This window comes from Lycorma delicatula, chromosome 4, assembly GCF_047948215.1.
Source record: "Lycorma delicatula isolate Av1 chromosome 4, ASM4794821v1, whole genome shotgun sequence".
NCBI classification, from domain to species: Eukaryota; Metazoa; Arthropoda; class Insecta; order Hemiptera; family Fulgoridae; genus Lycorma; species Lycorma delicatula.
The window spans coordinates 177,843,741-177,865,755 of record NC_134458.1 but is presented as its reverse complement, the minus strand read 5'-3'; the positions used below and the strand labels follow the sequence as shown (position 1 = coordinate 177,865,755).

General features: G+C 32.3%; 1 protein-coding gene across 4 annotated transcripts in view; it reads right to left on the bottom strand.

Moving 5' to 3' along the window:
* HPS4 (Hermansky-Pudlak syndrome 4 protein) overlaps nucleotides 1–22,015 on the bottom strand; it is a 122,852-nt gene that overhangs the window by 14,628 nt on the left and 86,209 nt on the right. For 3 of the 4 annotated variants that reach the window (XM_075364760.1, XM_075364762.1, XM_075364763.1), the window contains 4 exons: nucleotides 19,253–19,378; nucleotides 12,063–12,424; nucleotides 2,817–3,049; nucleotides 45–246 (listed from right to left, as the gene is read on the bottom strand). In XM_075364760.1, coding sequence (XP_075220875.1) covers nucleotides 69–246; nucleotides 2,817–3,049; nucleotides 12,063–12,424; nucleotides 19,253–19,378 — 899 coding nt within the window. In that variant the 3' untranslated portion in view covers nucleotides 45–68. The remainder of the gene's footprint in view (nucleotides 1–44; nucleotides 247–2,816; nucleotides 3,050–12,062; nucleotides 12,425–19,252; nucleotides 19,379–22,015) is intronic. The other variant, XM_075364761.1, reaches the window with a different exon arrangement.

The following is a 22,015-nucleotide window of genomic DNA, read 5'->3' as shown; positions in this document are numbered from 1 at the left end:
AAATGTGGACAAGAAAAAATATTTTTTATTTTAATAAAATATACCTTGATGAAGCTGAACTGTACGATTTATAAGATAATAATATTATGATCTCTTTCTAATCGTCTTCTTGCTTTTAACGGTACAACTCCCATCAAATCAGATGGTGTAGGTAATCCAGATAATGCATTATTACCACCAGTACTTTGTTGATAAAACACTTGTTTTTTACCACACTGATAAGCATAAACGATGCTTTCATCACATCTATAAAACAAAATAAAATAAAATTATTTACATACACATATAACTATAATTTAAATATAGATTTTCATGGATATAATTTATCACCTTACTCAGGAAAATTTCTTGTAATTTATTATTCAATGTATTGTGACCTCAAATATTTTGAGAAAAAATAAAATTTTACTTTTTAACATACAGAATTTACCAAACAAAAAGAAAAAAATCTGATAAAAGTAATTTAACCTAAGTTAAAATTAAGCATTACAACTTAATTTAATAATTAATATTTTAAACTGTTTCAGTAATGTTAAGATTATGTTTATTAATCTCTAGTTACAAATCTTGTTAAACCAGAAAGCTATTTGGAAATTTTGAACCTCAAATTGACATTATTGAAGTATTTCATTTTGGCTAGCCTTCAGTACTTCATCTTTTTAATTTTTTATAAATTTTATTTATATTTTGGAACTTTCAATCACGAAGTATAAAGGTCCAATGGTTTTTTATTAAATAAATAAAAGGTCAAATAGTATTTTGTTTGCATTAAAAATTTTAAATTCTTATAACTTTTGAACCTGTGGACCAATTTTCAAAATTCACTTCCCTTCTTCTTATAGGTTGAGTACTTGCCAAACTGGTCAAATTTAAACATTTTTGTCATTTTTTTACAGTTTTCAATTTTTTACTGGAGAAAGAAAGAGTTAATTCCCATTTTAACTGTACATAATTCCACACGATAACGATGTTTCTGCATGTAGTTTTATACCTTATCGCTTCAAAATGCTATCGATTACAATTAAAATCTATTTAAACTTCAAGCTTGAATATTTCAATAACTACTGGGCTGATTTCATAATGAAAATCTCATTGCCTTTAGAATTTTCTGAAAATTAATTTCATATTTTTCATTCTTCTGTAAGTTCAATTATAACAGTTTTCAAATTATGTAATATAATGTTTTAATTAGATAAAAATATCATTAAGTATATATTTTTTCCCTATCAACAATTAGATCATTAACAAAGGCATCAGTAACTTAAGCGAACTGAATCTTTAATAAGTATTAAATTTTATATTTTATTATTAATTTTTTATTTTATTTTTGTTCACCATCAGCATATTGCAACCTCCAAAAAAGGGAATTTTTTATAAGTTTAAAATTATAATTTACAAGTTATAATTTTACTTCTTGCTGTTTTACATTTAAGCAATATAATTTTTAATTTTAAATACGATAGTTTCTTTATAACATTTTCACAAATCCTCCCTGGTTCCAACAGTCCAGCTCTAGCCATGATGTCAGTGAAGAGGATTATCACTCGTAAAGATTTCAGTCCGATCTGTGTTGATAGATCAGAATAAATTACTTTTTTTAAGCAAACAAATTTTTAAAATATCCTATATTTTTTAGTATGGGTTTTTAATTTATGTGAACGGATTGGATCAGTAAACATCAAGATAAGTTTATTTTCAAATATCAAATAAAATTATTAATAATGGTAATTTATTTTTTATATTAAGAAAGGAATATTTTTTTATATAACAAGAAAACTAGTTAAACATTAACAAACTTTATTTTCAAAAAATTAAATGTCTTAATTACTATTCAGATTAATCTTTTGTTTTATATCTGGCCTTTGGAATCAGAAATTTCACAGGATGAACTCTACATCTTTCAAAATTGACTTATTTTTTTTATTTAATTAATTCATCTTTTATCTTTTCAAAATATTAAAACTTTTTTTTTTATTTTTGGATAAAAATCATTCTATTACATGATTTATTACTTTTCTAAAAATGAAAATGTTAGCATTAAAGTTTAAAAACTTTTGAAAAAGTTGAAAAAATAGTCAATTTTAAAAATTTAATCCAGATCTACAAACTTCAACCAACATATCATTTCCACAAGAAAGTGTAATTTTTTAAAATATTTTATGGTAAAAGGTAAGGAAGAGACGATTTATGTATATTGGCAATGTAGTAAAATTGCAATTTCAATATTCCACCTAGCTGGCATGAAGATTATTATTTGTGCAGTCAGTTATTAGAAGATTATGCTAACTATATAATGAAAATCAATAACAATTTGATCAATAATAGAACTTTTCATGCTAAAATCTGAATGTTCCTCATTGCAATGAACCCCTGTTTTCATGGTTTTGGATCTTCTGGAGAAAACGCAACAAATTGTAGATTATTTTTAGATGATAAAAATCATTTTCCAGTGATAAGCTGCTTCCATTCTTTCAGTTCTAAATAATCTGATCTTGCTGTACAAGTGGATTTAAGCAAAATGTACACCTGCTGCCTAAAGGTAGCATTATGATGATAAAGGTACATATGTCTGGGTGGCAGATTTATATAATATTATTTATAATCCTTTTAAAAACTGATTGTCTATTTACACCCCTTTGCATCCCTTTTATTTGCTCTAGACATCTGAATATCAAAGTCAATTCAAAAACACCAATTTTATTTTTTTCCTTTGGAAACAGTTTTGAACCAAGAAATAGGCTATGCACACAGTATTATAGTTATCCTTTTACATTTTAAAATTTATGAGAATATAAAATACATAATCGGTATTTTACCTGACAATGAAATCAGTGATATTTGGACTTGTATTTAAATCACTGTGTAATGTAGTTAATAATTCTAGTTGAGGGGCTGTCCAAGATCCACCCCGCTGTGTAGTACCCCATTCTGGTTCTACACACAGAAAGCTATATGAGTCGACTGCAGACATACCAGTGTTAGGACAATGCTCCATGCAGTTACGTAACCTTGATTCTAGTTCTGAAAGCAAGCTAGTACATGACTCCCACTGTAAAAATTAAATCAACAGATATTTTTAGAAATATAGAAATATATTAAAGTAAAATGAGAATGTAGTTCACTTCATTTGATTTAATTTTTTATAGTTTCATTTTATCATATCATAAACACTACATAGCAAAGTTGGATAGCATTTTTCATGTATGTAATACTCTGTTGTGAATTAAATGACATAGTGTGTAACAAAATATTTAATATGTCAGACAGACATGCTGACAGTTTGTTCTTCAATTTTTGTATTTTTGGGCAGATTTTTTTTAGAATTTATTGATTTGTACAATTGGAACTTGTGGTTTAAATTTTTGTGGGCGTTTTGTGATTTTCGAGATTTTTGGACAATGGACTACTTTTTTATTACGATTTTTGTGAGTTTGACCTTATTGCTTATGGTAATAAGGTCTACAATTGATCGATTTCTTGCTCTGCAAGTCAGTACAAAAAGACAATGCTGTAAACAAGGACTTTGAAAATTTTTACCAAGTTTACTGGTAAGTAAAATATTCTAAGTGTTTAGATTGTATATAGGGGGAAACACCTTTTGGCCTACATCTCCTTCCCTGTCCATCCTACCCCCAAATCCCCCCCCCCCATGTCCCTCCAACCCCTGACCCCCTCCCCACAATTTTTGAGGGGATACAGTTTAGGACCCACCCCAATTTTTTATCCCTTTTTTGACTTTATACATTCTACCTCCCCACAAACCACCCCACTCCACCTTTTTTTGACCCTGAATCTTATCACGTGGGATATCAAAATACGCGTAATCGAGCGTAGTAAACATTGGTGACAGTTAAAAAACGTTAAACTTCACCTGTGGCAACGAGGAAAGAAAAACGTAATGGAGGATGAACCATCAGCTGCAACTTCGGCCGGGACTAACGTTCCTAAAACAGCCATAAAAGAGAAAGGAAGGAAGAAAGTCAAACAGTGGTTTACGGAAGAGGAAGACGCTCCACCTGGTAACCTAAAGGAATTGACAAATCGGCTGGGCCTTGCGCTATACATACTCACACAGAATCATGGTACTGGTTTAAGCGACTTTATCAATACACATGAGAGAGAACTTCAATCAATACTTAGTGAGCTGCAGGCATTGTTAGAAATTTTGACTGTATTAAATTTAGTAACACAGGCAACACAGATGGACGAACCACGTACAATCGATATGAAAAATATCCTAGAAGAAAAATTAGCAGACGAAGAACTGATTGGGTTCGCGACAATGAGGTGGCCAACTGACCTGTCAATGTATGTACAACAGGTGCCCAATGCTGGATCGGCTGAGGGCATTATCTGCCAATTTAGAAACATAGAACGTCGGCGGGGTTCTATGGCTGCACAGACCCCAGAGATTATGTCAGATGATATAATAAAGGAAAAATCAATAATGGGAGAAACGAGGACATATCTATTCGAGAGAAATACAAGATCTTCTATGATCTAGAAGAGGGTTCAGGAGAGTATTACGAGCTATTCTGAAGGCAGTCAAGAAGGTGGTAGAAAAGTCTCCGTCACCGACATTCGTGCTTCCGGAAGGAAAGCAGGGAGCAGCAGTAAAAAGGATGTTGATATATACCTTCAGAGGGCGGATTGGAAATATCAGGATGGTAACACCTCTTGTGGCGGCAAAAGTACAAGGCGAGATGGTTACGGCGATAAAGCTAGCGACTCCGACAGTAACAGATAGTACTACACTGGCTATTAAATCATCGGGTAGAACATATGCAGATCTTCTCCATACCGTCAAACAGTCTTAACTCCCAAAATGTCTGAAATGTAACACAGTTGGGCCTTGGGACCGATAGTGGGGCCTGTAAACGACCGACAAAATGAATATAATGCAAATCGTAGTGCCATAGCGCATGATCTGATTTGGAGGATGGCAGTGAACGATGGAGTTGATTTCCTGAGCCAATTTGAGGAGAGTAGCAGCCCATACTTGAAAAGTTGACCGAAATGCTGATGCAGCCATATTTAATGTTTCGAGGCAGTTCGCAGTCACGAGTTACTAGAAGAAACGGGTTTGTTGCAATTGAGTTAACAGATCAAGTTTTAATTTCGGATTATATTTCTCCAAATTCAGGAAGATTTCACCAATTTATTGACGAGCTAGAAGAATTGATAAGAAGCCGGAAGCTTACAGTTTTAATGAAAGACTTAACTCTGAATATCAAGAACTGGGTGTAGGATTTCCACAGGTCAAGGATACTTGACAGCGATCATGTTTGCGGCGGTGGGACTCGTCGCATGCAACAGGGGACGTGTCCCCACTTATTTTGCCCAAGGTAGTGGCTCGGTCGTGGACGTGATGACTGTGACCGAAAGAATAGTGCCGAATATAAGAAACTGGATGGTGAGACAACATGAATTAGCCACGAACCACCACGCAATCACAGTTATGGTTAGATACGTAACTAGTTCGACCTGAACTAATAACTTAATAATAAGTTAAATAATAAGTTATAAATAAACTTAAATAATAAGTTCCACGTTGGAAGCCTACAGAGTAACAAGAGATGTCATAAACGAGGTTTCGGGTACGTTCTGTGGAGATATCCAAATCACGCCACAAAGATTATCGTAATACTTAGAAAATGTATGCAAACGTACTGGACCAAGGGAAGGTCCGGGTAAACGTAAAGTCTATTGGTGGTCCTCTGTCATAGCCTCGAGGAGAGCTGCAACACTTGCCTCGAGGAGGAGGCTGCAGCGAGATACTAGGAGGAACGGTAGGGTTGACGAGGGGTTAAGAGGAGATTACTGCCATGCCAGGAAGGCATTAACAAATGGAATAAAGGATGCCAAAGTCAGACCATGGCACAAACTGCTGGAAGATCTTGAAGAAAACCCCTGGAGGGTGCTTACAAAATGGTTATGGACCGATTTGGACGACCAGCCCCATTTTTTCTAGTGTGGTGGCGCTGCGAGTTGTAGAGGAACTTTTCCCAGTAGTCGAGTCAGGATGGCGAGAGATGACAATTGAACACAATGCGAGATTCACGATCGGGGAGGCTCAAGGTTGCTGTGGTGACATTACATCACAACAAGAGTCCAGGACCAGATTTGGTTCCAGGTAAAATAGTCAAGGAAATGGTGGCCAGACACCCCTAGATTGTGTTAGACGCCTTTAATCAGGCCCTAGAGGTCTCTAGTTTCCCGGTGTGCTGGAAAGAGGCACGACTGGTTCTGATACCTAAGAAGAGGTGTACAGTGATGGAGGTCACGTATCGACCAATCTATCTGTTAAACACGATCGGTAAACTATTTGAAAGACTGATTGTTGATAGTTATTGGCAGAGTTAGAAACGACGGTTAGATTCTCCCCTAGACAATACGGTTTTATGAAGTGGAGGTCCACGGTAGATGCTTTACAATACGTAACTAGCTGGTCTGCAGATAGAGCGGGTGGCACTTGGCGTCGAAGGAGGATTCCGTTAGTAGCCCTCCTAGACGTCAGGAACGCTTTTGGCTGTCTCTCCTATCCTGTAATCAACGAAGCATTACAAGAAAGGAATATTAGTAATTATCTGAGGGGCATAATAAACTCTTATCTGCACCAGAGGAAAACACATGTATGTATTGAAGAGGGCAAAATTCCGGTAGAGATATTCGGAGGGGTTTCACAGGCGTCAGTCCTTGAGCCTGTGGAACTTCACCTTCGACAGAGTATTGAGACTGGAGTTTGAAGGGAACACCGAACTGATAGCATACGCCGACAAATTGGCTCTCCAATTGGCTCTCAAAGTCGCCGGCAAGACGACGCAGAACAAGAAGTAGAGGATTGTGCAGCAGCTGTGGTCGATAGTATACAAAGGTGGCTTGAAGAAAGAGGGTTGACATTAACGCCTAATAAGTCAACAGCGGTCCCCTTAACAGGCTGGAAAAAATCAGAGAAATATGAGTCAGAGTAGGTGACAGGATAATCCCCACACCTAGATGTATTAAGTATCTAGGCGTGTGGTTGCAAACCAGTAGGCTATAAACGGAACACTTGAATAGGGTAACACAGCAAGCTGAGGTTGTGATTGGTAAATTAAGCAGGCTCATGACCAGTCACAGGGGTCCATGTTCATCAAAAAGGAGACTGATTCTGTCAGTTGCAATGACAATTATTTTATACGCGGTCCCAGCATGGGCCGAGGCCTTTGATAAGAAGAAGAACCTAAATAACGTATCCGCCCTGCAGAGGAGAGCAGCAATATGAATTGTGTCTGCATATAAGATGGTATCAAAAAACACAGTGGAAGTCATAATGTGAATACCCTCTGTCGGGCTTAGGGTTCTGATGCTCCAACGAGTTAACTGAGGGATACCTAGAAGTGAAGCTAAAAGACAGATGCTTGAAGAATGGCAGGCACATCAGACACTGGAGGCAAGACCACAAGGATAATATACCAAGTCAGCATATGGATAAACAGGGGGTATGGAGAGGTGGGCTTCCATCTTACACAATTGTTAACTGGACACGGTGAGTTTGGGGCCTACCTCCATCATTTTGGTAGGCGGATAACCCCCAGACTGCTGATACTGTAATGACACTGACTCAGTAGAGCACTCTGTGCACAGATGTAATAGATGGGATGAGATTAGGCACTCATTTAGGATAAGTCAATTGCATCTGGAAAACATGGTGCAGTACATGCTAAAAGGAAAACATGAATGGGATAAAGTAGCCTCTATGGTAACCAGAATACAAATCAAGGAGAGAGACGCTAGGGAGTGGAATGGGAACTGATACTGGAGGTAAGGAAATACAAGAGCTGCCCTGCTCATGAGAGGGCGGTTTGCTGAGATGGACCATTCTCGATGAGTGGCTGAGGACCCCTTTAGTTTAGGCGAAAAATGAAAAGACTGGAGACCCGGCTAGGGGAACTGGTTTGAGCTATGGCACAAAGAAAAAACTGAGTCCCAGCCTACTGAGTGAGTGACCCACGCAGGGCATGGCATTGCCGGATCCTGGGAACCACTGAGGTTGCATTCTACGAAAGTAGCATATAATGTCATATAGTCATGTCCTATGCCATCTCTGTCAATTTCAGATGATAATGTTTTATAACTGGAAATATAAAATTATCACAGTTTGTTCAAATAACTAACCGCTTTGGTGTAGTACCTCAGTTAGGTGTAATTACTCTATATATTAAGTTTGCTGGTTCATATTTTGTAATAAATAAAAGACATTGTCCAGTTGATGATTAAATATTAATTTTAATAAGTTATAATGATCATTACATGTTTTAAATTTTAGTTTGTTATATTAAAAGATTACATTGTTAGTGAAAGTGTACATGACAGAATGAGATTAAATTTAGACTGAACAATGCTTTAATAATAACAATGAATTAGATATAAAATATCAGCTGATACAATAGGCTAGCTGAATATACAAATTTATTTACTTTTAGAAAAGAGTAAGAAGAACGAGACAGTTTATGAATTTATAAATTAATACGAAGAAAAAGAGAGTGAGTCTTAACACAGTTCACATCATATTTTTAAAGCTAGATAAAAAAAAATCAGGTAGCACCAGAGATAGATACTTATTAATTGAAAATTTTCAGTACTTCAGTGAGGAGATGTAAATGAGGTAAAAGGACTTTTTCTACTATATTTGTGTGTGGTACAGAATGCATGCACCCTGTACAATGGTAAATTTATACAGTTTTAAACCTCTATAAGAGACACATCAATCTTAGACATAAGCCATAATATTTTACCACGAAACAGAATCTAAATTATATAATTCATATGGAAAACAGGATATTACAATATACAGATTCACATTTACATGATGCATTTTAAGGTCTTATTTTTTCTAACACTTATAAATTTTATTTCTATTTTAGTTTTTTTTAATAGCAATAATATTTCACTTTCAATAAATATATACATATATATATTCTGTATTTGTCATTTTTTAAGATTTCATAATCTTTTCACAAAGAATTCATAATCTATTTTAATGATACTTTCTCACACAATAAATAATTTAATGGTTTTAATCCTTATTTCTTTGAAAATGCTACTTATTTCAATTAAAATTTTATTTTATTTTTTTTATTTTTAAAACTCAAATATATCAATAATTACTGAACCAATTTTCATCATTAAAATTTCTCTTTCTTTTTTTTACAATATTCTGAAGATTATTTGACTTTTCTATCTTTTCTAAGTTGAATTTTAACCCTTTTCAAAATTTTATAATATAATTAAGCTAGATGTTTAGATTAAATGATTATTAACATATATTTTTATTTTCACATCACTCTAATTAATACTGTAGACATACCTTTACAACAAATTGTCTACAATTCTGAACCAGTTATAAATGTTAAATTTTACATAACTACACTTTAATTTGATCCACCTAGGCCAAGTACATCATTTGAAAAGGAATATTTATATATTTTCAGTAAATTTCTTTCTTTCTGTTTGCTACTGAAATTATGTACAAGTCAGCAAGTCAATTTGCCAGCACTTCTTTACTGTATAATTTGTGTGCACCCACGTTTCATCTAAGTATATGATCAGTCTCTTTTACTCAGAAGTTGCATTCTTTCTCAGATACCTAAGAAAAAATGCATGTTTTGCGATTACATCATCTCGTTCACACAAAATCAGTCTATTGTTTTTACACTTCCTGAATTGAAAACCCATATGTTTTATAATTTTCCTTAGTGTTTTCTAACTAGCAGTAAAATTCAGTTCCTCGTGACAAAAATTGTATAATTTTCATATAGGATGTATTTCCTTTTAGAATTCAAAATATTTAAGAAATTTTCTTCTAATAACATATCTGTCAAAATCATCTATTTCATATTTAGTATGAGGAGTATATTTCTTCTTTTCTTTGACAACCACTAGCCTCTCCTTTGTATCCAATTTTCCTGATGCCAATTACTGTAGACCAGCTTAAGCTTAGCATTCTATAAGCACATTCCATCACTTTCACAAGAGGCACCAATAATCCATTTTTTTCTTTGTCTATGAACTTAATAATGTTAAATGCAAGATGACATGCTTGACTGCGAAGAGGTTTTCCATGTTCACTTGACATCTTTTAAGTAACAACTGTTGCAATTTCCAAATGCAAGATGACATGCTTGACTGCGAAGAGGTTTTCCATGTTCACTTGACATCTTTTAAGTAACAACTGTTGCAATTTCCAATGCAAAGAACAGAAAATATTTGTTTTTACTACTAATAACACATAACTATGTAAAGCTTATAACTACACACCTACTTCAAACTTTTAACTGATAATTCTATGACTCGGCCATCTCAGTTCGTCATAATATCATTACTTAAACCAAAACAATTCATGTAAGAAATTTATACTTTATTTACCTTAGTAAATAAAAAAAGTATATACTTTTTTTAGTACAATATATTCTAATCATGCATGTGTTTAGTCAGTACAATGACTAAGAAAACAATTGCTCTTATTATAAAATAACAGGGCAAAAGATAAAATTCACTATTTATACAAAAATAGCCATAATTAAACAGAAGAAAAACTGATGTTTTATTATTAAACATTGAGATTAAGATGACATCAATTAATTAATATGAAATTAATATAAATAAAGCCTAATAAATAATATAATATTATGTACCACTATCATGATATGCGTCTGCATCCATAATATAGACAATAATGTTTAAAACATTAATCTAATCTCATGGCAGAAGTCGCAGTTACTTCACTAGTACCACTGGAATATGAATGTACACAGCAATAGTTAGTAAACTTTCTAAATACGCACCTCACCTTGTCAACTAATAAGTATCATTTCAAATATGATACATTAATTTTAAAACATTAAAAAATTAGTGGGAATCCAGCCATAAGTTTAATGCAAGTAGTTGTCAAGAAAAGTCCAACCCTAGCCATAGTACAAAATGAAACCTCCAGTCATTTTTATTGATTATTGTGCTAAGTAATTTAAAAATATTGTGTTTGTAGTACGTACAAATGAATGCACCATAATTTCAGATACAAATATAAGTATGTTTTATTATTTTTACTTCCTTGTACGAAGGAAAGGAAGATATATAAGGGTATGTATTTCACATAACTCAAAAACGTAGAATGTTGAAATTTTGTATTTAGGACTGTTGTAATATCTAGTTGTGCACCTCCCTTTTGATTGCAATCAACTGGACCAAAAGTGTCTAAAAAAGCCCAAAATCCAAAAAAAAATTTGGACTTTGGACTTTTTCTCAACTGTAGTCATCAGCCCTAAGAGAACTTTTCAATGATATATCACAGTGGTACTTATTTTCATTGGTTCCAGAATTATAGCCAAATAAAATTTTAATTAATCAAATATTTGGATCGTACAAGAGGAAGGCATATCAGTTTGAATCAGACTTATTTCCTTTTTTTTTTAATTTTTTGTTTTTTAATTTAAACATATTGATTTATTAATAATTATTAACCTCTGATAGCAAAAAATGTGTATATGTACTTTAATAGGCGTACAAGGAAGTCATGTAGTGTCCACATCAGATTTTTTTTTTATTATGATACTTTTTATTACCGTTAATACTGGTTACATATAAAAGACAAAAATAATAAACAAATTATATGAAATGTATTTAGAAATTAACAAATAAAATTAAAGTCCATCTATACACAATTTTAAAATATTTTTTTTTTCTTGATGATATTGTCACATAAGCTTGTGCTTGGCATATGGAAATGGAATTTTGTAGCATATGAAAAATGCCACGGCCTTCTGGGATTCAAACCTAGGACCTCTAGATGAAAGGCCGAGACGCTAATTCCACCACGATTTTCCTTTATATTTAAATAGTTTCTTTCAGTTTCCTATAGTAAACAATTTATTTTTTATTCTTTGAAACAAATGGGACATTTCAATGAGTTGGTCTAAATACTTAACATCACAGCAACAATGAATGTGTCAAATATTTTTTACAAACATATAAAAATATGTTTTTTACTTTTTTTAAAGAATTAAAATACATTATATACTTACAAGACAGTGTATCTGATCAGGATCCTGACTGCTTGGTGGTTCCATTAATAACATTAATGATGTACTGTTATCACCAAATACAAATAATACAGCTTCTTTTAATTCCAAATTTTCCTCCTTATTATCTTTGCTTTCTACATTATTATCAATATTTTTATCTCTATTATTCTTTTTAGAATTTTTGTTTTTTGAGAATGATGTTGATGGTTTATTACTTATTAAACTTTTTGGTGTTGAAGTGGATGGTGCATTTGTCATTGGTGTTTGAGTTTCATTAGCTAATACAGAAAGTTTAGCCATTAATGGTGTTAATGGTATACCTTGATTAATGCTTTGTTTCATATCTGATGCTGAAACCATACCTATATAAAAAAATAATTAGAAAACAAATAAGAAGAGAAACAATTATTAATTACAAACATTTATCAGCATAACTAAGATACATTCAACAGATTTAATTAACAGAAAAAAATTATATAAGTTTGTATAAAGCTGATAAAAATCATGTCAAAAGTTTCTTCATTATGTTTTACTACTACTTTGAAGTATGTGTGTGCACATGTATAAACACACACACACACACACATTGTTACCACATATATGCCTAATTCAATATCGGCGGTCAAACACGGTATAGCAACTCAGATGCAAATTGGCCCACAGTATACAAATGTGCTGATACAAGCATCACTACTGCCGTGCAGTTCTCCCACCATAGCGGCGCTGCAAACCCACCACTCTCAGGCTCCAATAAAAGAGCATGCACCACAAGAGTGAATGCAATTCATCATCGACCACCACCTGGAGAAGACCAAGAAGAAGAAGATGGAGAAAGACAGAAGTTCCCTGGCCAGCTCAACGTGGGACCTCCCAGCAGATGCCAACATCCCCACCGGAGCAGCAGGCCTGGCCGGCCCGACAAGTGAGTCACTGGACGCGGATGCTACCTTCCGCTCCAGCTCACCGGGCTTCAATCGCCCTGGCCGGCGAACTTGGCAGCAGTAGCCAGCCCAGCGTGGGATCGCTTGGGGAGAACCGCCTTGGCCGCGCCTGCGAACGACGACCGACGCCGACCCGACACTGCGGGGCTCTGGAAGCCACCACTGCCACGCTGTATTGGGAAACCAACTGCCGCTGAGGGAAAGCCCGGTCGGATTTCAATGGATGAGCCGAAACTCCCAGACTTTGACGGAGACCAGCTTCCAGGCCCAACAGCTCTTCTCAGAGCTAATGCAAAAAATGGCCCTTTTCAGGGCCACCACAAGATTATGGATTATGAACTGTCGAAGCTGTTTGACGACAAAAACCCTTCTCAGGGCTACCCTAAGGTTAGCAATTACAACGAGCTGTCAAAGCTAATCGAAGACAAAGACGGCCCTTTTCAGGGCCACCATAAGGTTAGTAAGTGTCACATGCCATCGAAGCCATTTGGCAACAATATATATATATATCTTTTAGTAATACCTATGAATAATAACTATTTACACCCAATCTACTCCAAAATGGAAAAGGGCAGTAAGTAACCTTCTAAATTAAATTTACTATATGTTTTTACAAGATACTAATTGCTCTACCACTTCATACTATTAGATTTGTTACACAGGCTATTTGTAAACTAACCTCCAGTCGGCAATTACAAACTAGTTTTCATAGCAACATAGCATGCACAGTAGACATTAGCTAAATTAAATATTTGTCTCATTGTGTGTGACAAATACATAGTGTACATACAGTCAATTGCCATTTTGTTCTGAAATGCTCGAGTAGTATGTGGGGAACATGGAGGTGATTGCTGTGGCGCTGGCCAGTCGCAAATACATAGTGTTATTCATTTTTTGCAAATAGAATTTTGCAAACAGTTCTGAGTATTTTCTACTTTCAAACTTATTTCAATAACTGTTTACAATAGTTTATTCTTTGAATGTAAACAAATATATTGTTAACATTTTCTTTCCATCCATTCCTTTTTTGTCACTTTTTATTATGGTACAGATTAGTGAAGGCTTTCTTTTCAGTTAAGCACACATAAAAATGTATTCAAAATGATAAAAATTTTCTATTGACTAACGGGATCGTCTATAAAAGTAGAAGGCCAGACTTTATCCACTAGGCACTTTAATTACTAGTTTAGCTTTCTGTACAACCTCAGAATAATAGGATAGGAAATAGACTGCTTGAACAACTCCACAAGATCACTCTTCCATTAAGCTTCAATAAAAAAACTGCCTGCTAGATAATGTAAGTGAACACAATCCCCCTTCCCTTCTTGGACCTGCTTATTATAAAATAAAGCTAACAGCTGCTTGAGAATTAAAGAAAATATATATTTAACACAGGATGGATATATCCTACATGTTACTCTTATATGGTAGAATAAAATTAGGATCTTGCAGCATCAAATGACATCAACAAAAGCTGATAAACAAAACACGATAACCAGTAGTAAAACTAGTAGTTAGTTGTTTTATATAGTTACGAATGTTACGAAAGAAGGAGAAAATTCCATATCATGATGACATGCTTTTAAATAAAACTGTTATCACTATCATATTTTATACTGACCAAACAATTTCAGAAGTATTAAAAAATTTCTTAAATTCTTTACTTTCTTAGGTAAAAAACTACAGCTGAGTCAGTTTTGATAAGCTGTTATTATTATCTATAAAATTACAGCATTTAGCAGTTCTTTTACAGCAAATAAAAACTAATTACATGTATCAGGAAAAGTAATAAAATTTAATGATGAGAAAGCTTTGTACAGTAGCGGACATGAAATCTGAAGCTTGTAGTCAAGCAGCTAATATGCTGTATTTCAATGATTCTAAGAACATTTCTCGTACTGTTTAGAAAATGCAAAACTAAATCTGTTCATGATTCAATTCAATTATTTTAAAATTTCTATTAAAAGTACATTTACTTAACCAAGAAATTGTTATCCCAAATTGATATTAAGTATAATTTAATAATTTATTTTATAATATTAATTTCAATTAAAATAAAATTATCCTGAATTACTGCACTTTTAATTATAGTTTGAAAATGTTAAAAGTATTTATAAATGTAATTATGATAATTTATGGCCTAGCAATTAAAAGTTACAAATGATGTATATGTTGACAAAATTAAGAAATGTAAAGTCAACACTTCCTTTTAAATGAAACAATTTTTTAAGTATAAGTTTTACTAGGCACAGGGTTTGCACTTCCGAGGTTTCGGTCAGTTAGTTTGAGGGAATCATGTTAAGTTGGATGTGAAGATGTCCATTTGAGGCCTATGTGAAGGCACAATTTGATTTATATTTTACTGATGCAAATGTCTGCCGAGGCATTTACATCGGTGGCATCCTGACTGAGGCCTGGCTGATTACTGTGAGATGTAATCAGTTAGAGGGTCTAAAGACGACCTCCAGTAAAGCCCCTCAGGGCTTGGAATGGAGGGGGTGGTGTGGCAACCAGTAACGTCACAAGGTAGGTGTCTTCTCCCTACGGGGTTGGGATGTAAGTATGTTATTGCAATAAATGAATCATTCTATTTAACTGACTAACAGTAAACACATGCATTGATAGCAAGCATTATATACAAAATAAATTCAAATATTATATTTATTCTATTTATAGAATACATCAAAGTTGAAAGCTTTTTGAGTAATAATAATGTTCAGTTATTTTGTTCATCTGTTGAGTGCATTTCGCCAATGCTACATTTTGCTTTTTTATTTATAGTAGTGTGTATATAGTATAGGTCAAATTTTTATTTGATCTGAAGTTGCAAGCAGAATGAATGAACTTAAATCCACTGTGACTCACAGAAAATTAAATCAGCAAGCTCATGAGTTAATCAATAATGTGTACGAATTCATGAAAGAAGAAGCAACTAAATTTGGAAAGTTGGAAATGATAACAAGCATATGATTCCAATTCAAAAATATGAAGAAATAACAGCAACTACATATAAAATATCAGGATTGAAAGTTCAAAGGGTAAATAGAAAAAAAGAGTTATTAAAAAAATTAAAAGAAAACCTATCAGAGGCTTCTACTTCTTTCAGTACACCAAGAAAATATAAAATTTGTGACAAACCAGTGCCAGGCCTAAATGATTTCGACAAGTGCATAGTGAGAAGGACCATAAATGAATTTCATCTCAAAGAAAAACAGTTGCCAACCATTCAAAAATTGCTGGTACATCTGAAGGTTTCAACAGGATTCTCAGGAAGTAAAAGAAACCTAAGAAGAGTATTACAACAATTGGGTTTCAAACGGGAAAAAACTGAAAACTGTATAACTGTAAGAAACATATGTTTTGTCAAGTTATACCTCAATGAAATCATGGAAGAATGCTTCAAGGGGAGTACTACTAACTCCAATTTTTAAAGGCAGTAGACTGATTATTATATATGGTGGAAGTAAAATGGGATTTATTCCAGACACATTAACCTGGAAAGCAAGCACATGAAACAACTGACAACTACCAAGACAATGAATGCGAATAATTACTTAAAATGAGCTGTAGAAAAATTAATGAAAAATCTTCCTGAAAATTCCATAATAATTTTAGACAACACATCCTATTACAGAACACTGCAAAAATTTACCCACATCCAATACAAGAAAACAAGAAATGCAGGACTGGTTATGAAATTATTGCATTCCAACCTTAACTACACACTTAAAAGGAACAAAGAAAAATACAAAATGTATAATATTCTAAAAACTTACCAAGAAAAAATTATATGAAGTGTTAAACTACCCCAGTACCACCCAGACTTAAACCCCACTGAAATGGTCTGGTCCAAAGTAAGATACATTGGAAGCCATAATATCACTTTTGACATTAACAATGTTCAATGAAATGCCAAAAATGGATGTATTGCATTGGAAACCTTACTGTGAAAAAGTATAAAAAAAATGAAGATGAATATATTACACAGGAGCACATAATTGACATTATAGAATCTTTTCATATTTTTTTGGAAGATGATAGTGGTAGTGAAAGTGATGACATGGGAAATTCAAATTTTAGCGATGTAGATGATGTTGTTCAACCACTTTAGTTTCTAAAGTGTTGTGTTTATTTTATTTTTGTAAAGTTTATGTAGTATTTAAATTTCTGAAAAATGTGCAGTAACTTAGCGTTTTATTTTTCTAAAAATTTATAAAACAATTTATTACCCATGAAGGAACAGAGACGGTATATGCGTTTGGGGTAAGAAGAGGTTGAGTGTGTGTGTGTGTGTGTCACCATTTTCCTCAAAAATCATAGGACCGATTTTGATACGGTTTTTTGCATTACATAGGTATTTCTTCAAAGCAGGTTCTTAAACATGTTTTAGTTATAGGCCAACAGGGGGCGTTGCAGTAGATATGTTTCTCTAAACAATTGGACCAATTTTGATGTGGTTTTTTGCATGCATAGGTATCACCTCATTATATTACATAGGTATCACCTCAAGCAGGTTCTTAGATTTAGTTTTACAATTATAAGCCACCAGGGGGCACTACAGTAGATATGTTTCTTCAAAAGGGCTTCATGGGTTTTTAAGATTTTTAATTTTAACACTTGTATAACTTCAGTTAATTACACTTCATTAAATTCATCACTGGATCAGCATAATATTAACTGAGAAATAAAAAAAATCTTTCATCAGGTATATCTGTACATTATCAATTAAAAATGGATTAATTATATAATATTATTTAGTATCAATCCTCAACATGATTAAAATTAATATTAACATGAATGAAATAATAATGATGATAATAATAATAAATATTAGTAGTGCTAATTTTACATAATGTATAAATATATAGACGACTCCGTAGCGAACTGTATATTACACTAAATGTGTAATAGAATATCAGCTGGAGCAGGTTCAGTTTACACAATGCTAAGCTTCAAGAACCCTTTACTATATATGATTTCAGTTTCACTCTTAAAGAGACTACATATTAGTCTTGACTAACTGGCATTAAGATGTACTAACCTAAAATTTAACACATATAATGTGTAACCTATTACCTAATGTTTACATATAATAATCCCTCACAATCGATTTTTAAAATCAGACCACCAAAATTAATAAATAGGATAATTCTTTCACAAATATCAACCAGTTCCTTTACCATGCCTTCTTTCTACTCATATAAATTACTAACAAGAATTACTTACAAGTGTATTATTTTTTTTAATTTAAGTTTTTTACGTCTATCATTCATAAATTATGTTTTTAACATATTAAAATATAAATTCACAAAAAGATTATTGTTTAAGATTATGTGTTGTCTGATAAAAAGTAGTAACATATTGAACAAAATCGTCACAACAGAAAAAGAAAATATCATGAAAATTAAATTAGTATTTTAAAATATTTATTAAATTTTTCTGCTGCTAGGATGTATTCTGATAAAATACATCAATCAGTATTTCAACAAAAATAACTAGAACTAAAGTCCTGATTTACATGATAATATATTAATTAATTTGTATGATGATTGTAAAAGTTTCTGGAAACTTAGTGCAGGTCTGCTGAACTGAGATTCTTCAGATCTCAGTTCAGCAGCTTCATCCAGCCAGCTTCATCTCTTTTCATGTATTTATTATACCTAAAGTTTGTTACATAACTAGATTATCAAATCAGATGGCTTTTTAATTCTGCCTAACAACAGAAAAACTGTGATACAGAATCAAGGAACTGACAGTATTAAATTATAACTTCAGCTGTACAGTTGAATCCTGTTTGACATTAAAATAGGAAACTTTTTATAAAGAAAGACAACCACATGAAATAACAATGACAACAAAAATTAAGCATAATAATCTAGCCATTAAGATTATTTTCAAATTATAACAACCACTATTCAAAGAAAAATAATTCAAAACTATTAAACAAACTTTACATGCTACAAAATCATTATCAACCATCGCTTATTTGACTGTTTTAATATTAAAGCAGATACAAAATAAAATCTAGCAATCAATATAACATAGAAAAATACATACATAAATATAAAATTATTTGAACTACAATATTCTGTATAATATACTTAAAAATATTTGAATATTATATAAATGAAATATATTAATTTTTAAAATACCATGGCTAAATCATTCAAACATTTTCATGCAAATAGTGCAAAATTAATAAATTCATGCACACATGTAATTTGCATGCAGTTATTAAATTGTTAATACCAAATTCAGTTGAAGCTGCAGTATTCAGTGACAAACTAAGATTTCTTTTTAGTTTTTCCTGTTTTACTGATGTTTCCTCAGAATTTTCCTTAAATTTAACTGTAGTTGGTTGTTCTGGTTTATCAGCTATCGTATTAAGTAAAATAAAATTAGAAAAGTAGGTATTAACTGGGATGAGGTTAAAAACAAACTACTAACTTGTACCAATATATATAATAAATTTAACAGAAATATTATCAATACTTGTTAATATTTTCTTCAAATTATAATGAAATTGTGATTAAAATGCAATACACATAATAGGCATTTTTGCTATGGACTCAGTTATGTATATATTTATTACTTGTCAGAGTTTAGAATGCATAAATACATAGATACACAGTAGTTATAAGTGAGGTGTCAGAAGTAGTGTAGACATTGCTAACAGTACAACAGAGGGGATAGTATACTGTGATAGGATGTTTAGATACTAAAAAGCCAACTCAATAATCCATTTGCACCTATGTGTCAACTGAATTTCGTAATCTTTAAAGAGTAATACAATTTCAATTATCCAGCTTTGTTCTGGTGATATGTTAGGTGGCAAATCAAAACTGGCTTTAGGAGAATCAATACAAGTATGAGGAACACTAAAAGTGAACAAAAAATCACTATGTCTGGCTTACATGGAATGTGGAGAATGAAACAGTTTACTTTTTGCCTTGCCTTCATCATTAAACTGAATATAACTATTACATTATTAATATTAAACTATTATACTTCAGTATGGCAAGGCCAATTAAATGCAGATGACACTCAAAATAACTATTCTGTTCATAGCAGAGATTATTAATCACAGAGAAAGCAAATAGAATAGTGATATTTGTACCTCAGATACTTTGTATGTGCAAAGCCAGAAGACAGAGTGGGGCAAATATAGTAACAACAAATATATATTCTTTCTGTCATAAAATAATGCATATATACTCACTGACTCTCAACACGGGAATTTTGTTTGGTTATTTGAGATAACCTGAGTATGATATCTACTACTGAGTCTCAGTTCCCCAAATGTTTTCTACATAGTTGTTTTAAAATATGACTTTCTTTAGGCCTTAAAAGTTTTTCTTAAAATTCATTCCAAGAGTGTAAATCATCAAAATAAAATTAAAAACATTTCTGCAACAAGGAATGCAAACTCATTTTGGAGTTTAACAAGATATTCTTTACAACTTTGTAAGGCATTCTTACATGACCATATTGCAATCAATTTAATATAATATCTATAAAATCTGAAAAATTGTTTCCTAGAAAGGAAATTTTATTTTTAATGAATCTGATACCTTCTTCTGTGATATGATGAAAAGGCACTGCAATCAACTGAAAGCTAAAATTTTTTATGCAACAGCAAATTTGAAGCGTGATTAAAAAAAAATTGCCAAACAGATTTGTCCTATACAAAAGCACTTCATTTTATCCCAGTTATCTGGAGAGGGGAAACAAAAAGATGCAGGCAGGTCAATAGACTTCATATTAGTATATTACAGTTATAACTAAACAAAACCATTTTATATCCTTGTAGCTGTAAACATAAATCACCAATTTCATAATACAAAATTATTATACTAATCGCGTATATAGTTTAATTGTATATTAATCACATGATAAAAAACTAATATGAATTACTTTTAAACACAAGAAGTAATCTTTCAAATTTATAAGTTAGCATGCAGTTCCTTCATTAGTGGAGTTACAATTGCCAAACCATTAATATGAGGTTGTATGAAGGTTTTCATTGTTATCATCCCAATGTGAACAAAGTTTTAATAACTAAGTACATCATTACTGGTTTTCTTTCTATTTAAAATATGCAAAAAAAAATAAATACAAAATATTGCCACTTATGAAAATTGATCTGATCTCCAACTTTTTAAAAGCAAGAAAAATATGCCCAGTAGAAATAAATGAAAATAAGAGAAGGGATGAGGTTATCAATGAATGTACTGTGAGGAAATGGTGCATAATAATGTTTGATGATGAGAGGATAAAATAAAATTTTTATTAAGGGAGGATAAAAATGAAATTTATATGGTTCGCTAATGACAGATAATAAATTCACAGGGTGAAAAAACCTGTCACTGACTTGCTCATTTCAATTATGATTGCACAGAAAAGCTAGTGATTTGTTATGGTAAGTGTTTAATTAAATTGTAAATGTGTAGAAAAGTTATTTTCTTAATTTTTATACATTCAAAATAAATATTTTTTTATTATTATGTGTTTAAAATTTACTTTTATAAAATATTCTAATTACACTGATAGACAAAAAAAAAATGTAATGTTTCTCTAAGTGTGATACCACTTCTTGAATTGCTTTATTGCATACATTACAGATTTGAAAATACATTTTTTCTATCATCCTTAGTTTTAAATAAATTACGCTTCAAAAAAAATTAAGGGAAAATATAGTTAAAATCTGTAAAATTTATAATTTTCACGGCCATACCTGTATTAGAATGATTTCACTAATACTTTTCTTTTATAAATAGCTTCAGGCACATCCCAAATTAATCTCCAACAGTAATCGGCTAGCATGATAGTATTCAATTTCCCTTTATAGTGGCTTTCCATCATCGAAATGCCTTGATGGAAATGTTCATTGTGTTTGTCACTTACATTTCCAAGGTTGTCTGGGAAAAAATCTAGATGTGAGTGGAGGAAATGTATTCTCAAAGACATATTACATCCCATACCTCTGTATGAAGTAAGAAGTTGATTAATAAT